The sequence below is a fragment of the Phodopus roborovskii genome, unplaced genomic scaffold, assembly GCF_943737965.1.
Source record: "Phodopus roborovskii unplaced genomic scaffold, PHOROB, whole genome shotgun sequence".
NCBI lineage: Eukaryota > Metazoa > Chordata > Mammalia > Rodentia > Cricetidae > Phodopus > Phodopus roborovskii.
This window is the reverse complement of record NW_026126418.1, coordinates 67608281-67612252: the sequence shown is the minus strand read 5'-3', so window position 1 is coordinate 67612252 and position 3972 is coordinate 67608281. Positions and strand designations below refer to the sequence as shown.

Below are 3972 nucleotides of genomic sequence, written 5' to 3'. Positions count from 1 at the left end.
AAGTTCTTGTAAACTGTTAATGATTGTCTGCCCATGTCCTGCCTGAAATACCATGATTGTTTATGGAAAGTATCTTTAATAAAGCTGGATAAGGTTTGGCTTGGAAAAAAAAAAAAAAGAAGAAAAAGAAAAAGAAACTAGCAGCCAGCTGACCCCCGCCCCCGAGGATGGATGGGACGCTCATGACCCTGTCATCTCTACTTCAGTCTTACCTGGCAGCTCAAGCTTTACCTGGCTCCCAGAGGACTCAGTTACACATGCACAAGCCCCCCTTTTAAAGCAAGCCAAGCGTGCCTCTCTCTCTCTCTCTCTCTCTGGTTTCTCTCTTGCTCCCCCTCTTGCTCTCCCTCTTTCCATCCCTCCCTCTCTCTCTTCTCTCTCTCTTTCTCTCTCTCTCTCTCTCTCTCTCTCCTGCTTTCAGTTGGTCACCAGCTACCCCCTCTTTCTCTCCCTTCTCTCAATAAACTCCATGTGGGCGCTGAGTCTCATGTTTGTGTTTCTTAGGCATTAACTGCAGCAAAAGAACAACACTGCCTGTCTGGTCTTTGACCCCCATCACTGGGCCCTGTCTGAGGAGAGACCTCCTAGAGGGCTTGAACCATCCAGAGGTACAGACATCAAACTTCTAACCCACCTAAGCCCACCAGAGAAGTACCATAGAGAGAGAGAGACCCCACCTGCATCCACTGGAAGAAGCAATGGGAAGATGGTAATATAAGAAAACACCTAACAACAGAAAGACAAGCATGACACCACCAGAATCTAGGGACTCTACACCACCTAGACCTGAAAACCCCAAAGCAGATGAAGCAGAAGAGAACAACTTCAAAACTGTCTTCATAAAAATGATAGAAGCATTAAAGATGATGTGAGAAAATCCCTTAAAGAAATGGAAGAAAAAACAAACAAAAAATTGGAAGAAATGAACAAATCTCTTCAAGAAAGTAAGGAAAGCCAAGAAAAAACATTTAAACAGGGAAAGGAAATTGTTCAAGACTTGAAAACTAAAATAGAGACATTACAGAAAACATAAACAGAAGAAATGCTGGAAATAGAAAAACAGTAAATGATCGGGAACTACAGTCACAAGCATAACCAACAAAATACAAGAGATGGAAGAAAGACTCTCAGGCGCTGAAGATAAACTAGAGGAAATAGATTCATCAACCAAAGAAAATCTTAAAGCCAACAAATCCTTAACACAAAACACCCAGGCATGTGGGACACTGTGAAAAGGCCAAACCTAAGAATAATAGGCATAGAAGAAGGCGAAGAAGCCTAGCTCAAAGGTGCAGAAAACATATTCAACAAAATCATTGAGGAAAACTTTTCCAATCTGAAGAAGGACATGCCTATTAAAGTACAAGAAGCACACCAAACACCAAATAGACTGGACCAAAGAAAAAAGACCCCTCGGCACATAATAATCAAAACAACTAACATACAGAATAAAGAAAGAATATTAAGAGCAGTAAAGGAAAGAGGACAGGTAACATATAAAGGCAGACCTATCAAAATTATACCCGACTTCTCCATGGAAACTCTCAAGGCCAGAAGATCCTGGATAGATGTTCTACAAGTACTAAGAGTCCATGGATGCGAGACCAGGCTACTATACCCAGCAAAACTCTCAATCACTATAGACAGAGAACACAAGATATTCAATGACAAAGCCAGATTTTCACAATACATATCTACAAATCCAGCCCTACGGAAAGTTCTGGAAGGAAAACTCCAACCCAAGGAAATTAACTACACTCAAAAAGACATAGGCAATAGATAATCCCACTTCACCAGAACCTAAGGGTAAAGCAGGACAAATATATTCACAATACCACTGCCAACAACAAATTTAAAACAAACAAGCATTAACAATGGTCCTTACCTTTTCCCTCAACATAATGGTCCTAACTGCCCTATAGAAAGACACAGACTAACAGAATAGATATGAAGACAGTACCCATCCTCTGCTGCATACAAGAAACACATCTAAGCTTCAAAGATAGACATTACCTCAGAGCAAATGGTTGGGAAAAGATCTTCAAATCAAATGGACCCAAGAAGCAAGCAAGTATGGCTATCCTAATATTTAACAAGTTAGACTTAAAACCAAAATCAATCAAAAGAGATGAAGATGGTCATTACTATTCATCGCAGGAGAAATCCATCAACACAAAGTCTCAATTCTGAACATCTATGCCCCAAATACAAAGGCACCAACATTCATAAAAGAAACGCTACTAAAACACTAAGTTCACGTAAAACCTCACACACTCATAGTGGAAGACTTCAACACCCCACTTTCACTGCTAGACAGGACCACCAGTCAGAAATTTGACAGAGAAACAAAAGAACAGAAGTTATTTCTTAATTGAGTTTAACAGACATCTATAGAACATCCCATCCAAACACAAAAAAACATACCTTCTACTCTGCTCCATATGGAACCTTCTCTAAAATCAACCACATACTAGGCAACATAACAAGCCTCAACAGATTCAAAAAAAAATTGAAATAGTCCCCTGTATGTTATCAGACCATGCTTTAAACTTGGAATTTAACAACAACACAAATCACAGAAACCCTACAAACTCATAGAAACTGAACAATGAGCAATTGCACCATACCTGGGTCAAAGAAGAAATAAATAAAGAATGAGGACATAACAGACCCAAACTTAAGGGACACCTTGAAAATAGTGATACAAGGGAAGTTCATTGCACTAAGTACCCATATGAAGAAAACAGAGGATAGTCACATAACAGCACAACTGAAAGCCTTAGGGAAAAAAAAGAAGCAAACTCACCCCAGAGGGGTAGATAACAGGACATAATTAATTTGAGGGCTGAAATCAATAAAGTAGAAACTAGGAAAACAATACAAAAAAATCAGTGCAACAAAGACTTGCTTTTCAAGAAAATCAACAAGATAGAAAAAACTTTATCCAAACTAATGAAAAAAGAAGACAGAGAGGGATTGGCCAGACTCTCTACAACCCCAGGGTGCTTTGCAGCGCTCGGTCCTTTCTGCTCGGCCATTCTCCTGCACAGGAGGCAGCCATGGCACCCAGCCGGAATGGCATGATCCTGAAGCCCCACTTCCACAAGGATTGGCAGCAGCAAGTGGACACTTGGTTCAACCAGCCGGCACGCAAGATCCGCAGGCGCAAGGCCTGGCAGGCGAAAGCGCGCCGCATTGCCCCACACCCGGCGTCCGGTCCCATCAGGCCTATAGTGAGGTGCCCTACAGTGCCCTACCACACCAAGGTCCGAGCTGGCAGAGGCTTCAGCCTGGAAGAACTCAGGGTGGCTGGTATCCATAAGAAAGTGGCTCGCACCATCGGCATCTCTGTGGACCCAAGGAGGCGAAACAAATCCACCGAATCACTACAGGCCAATGTGCAGCGCCTGAAGGAGTACCGCTCCAAGCTCATACTTTTCCCCAGGAAGCCTTCTGCTCCAAAGAAGGGACATAGTTCTGCTGAAGAACTTAAACTGGCCACCCAGCTAACAGGACCTGTGATGCCCATCCGGAATATCTACAAAAAGGAAAAAGCCAGAGTTATCACAGAAGAAGAAAAGAACTTCAAGGCTTTTGCCAGTCTTCGCATGGCCTGAGCCAATGCCCAGCTCTTTGGCATCCGAGCAAAAAGGGCAAAGGAGGCTGCAGAGCAAGATGTTGAAAAGAAAAAGTGATGTGCTGTTGCAGTATTGCAATAAATTTTCCATAAAGCAAAAAGAAGAAGAAGAAGAAGGAGAAGAAGAAGAAGAAGAAGAAGAAGAAGAAGAAGACAGAGAACATGCAAATTAACAAAATCAGAAATGAAAAGGGGGACATAACAATGGACACTGAGGAAATCCAGACAATTTCCAGATCATATTTTGAAAACCTGTACTCCACAAAATTTGAAAATTCAAAGGAAATGAACAAATTTCTGGATAACTATCACTTACCAAATTAAATCAAGAGCAT

At 41.7% G+C, this 3972-nt stretch overlaps 1 protein-coding gene across 1 annotated transcript; it reads left to right on the top strand.

The window, feature by feature from the left end:
- The first annotated feature begins 3018 nt into the window (after positions 1-3018).
- LOC127222638 (60S ribosomal protein L13) lies at positions 3019-3744 on the top strand. Its single transcript, XM_051184912.1, has one exon. It carries the CDS (start codon positions 3060-3062, stop codon positions 3615-3617), a length of 558 nt encoding a protein of 185 aa, XP_051040869.1. The 5' UTR covers positions 3019-3059; the 3' UTR covers positions 3618-3744.
- Positions 3745-3972: the final 228 nt, after the last annotated feature.

Bases quoted from the DNA above. Each gene is read 5' to 3' on its own strand.
- LOC127222638 (XM_051184912.1), top strand. From the start codon at position 3,060: ATGGCACCCAGCCGGAATGGCATGATCCTGAAGCCCCACTTCCACAAG.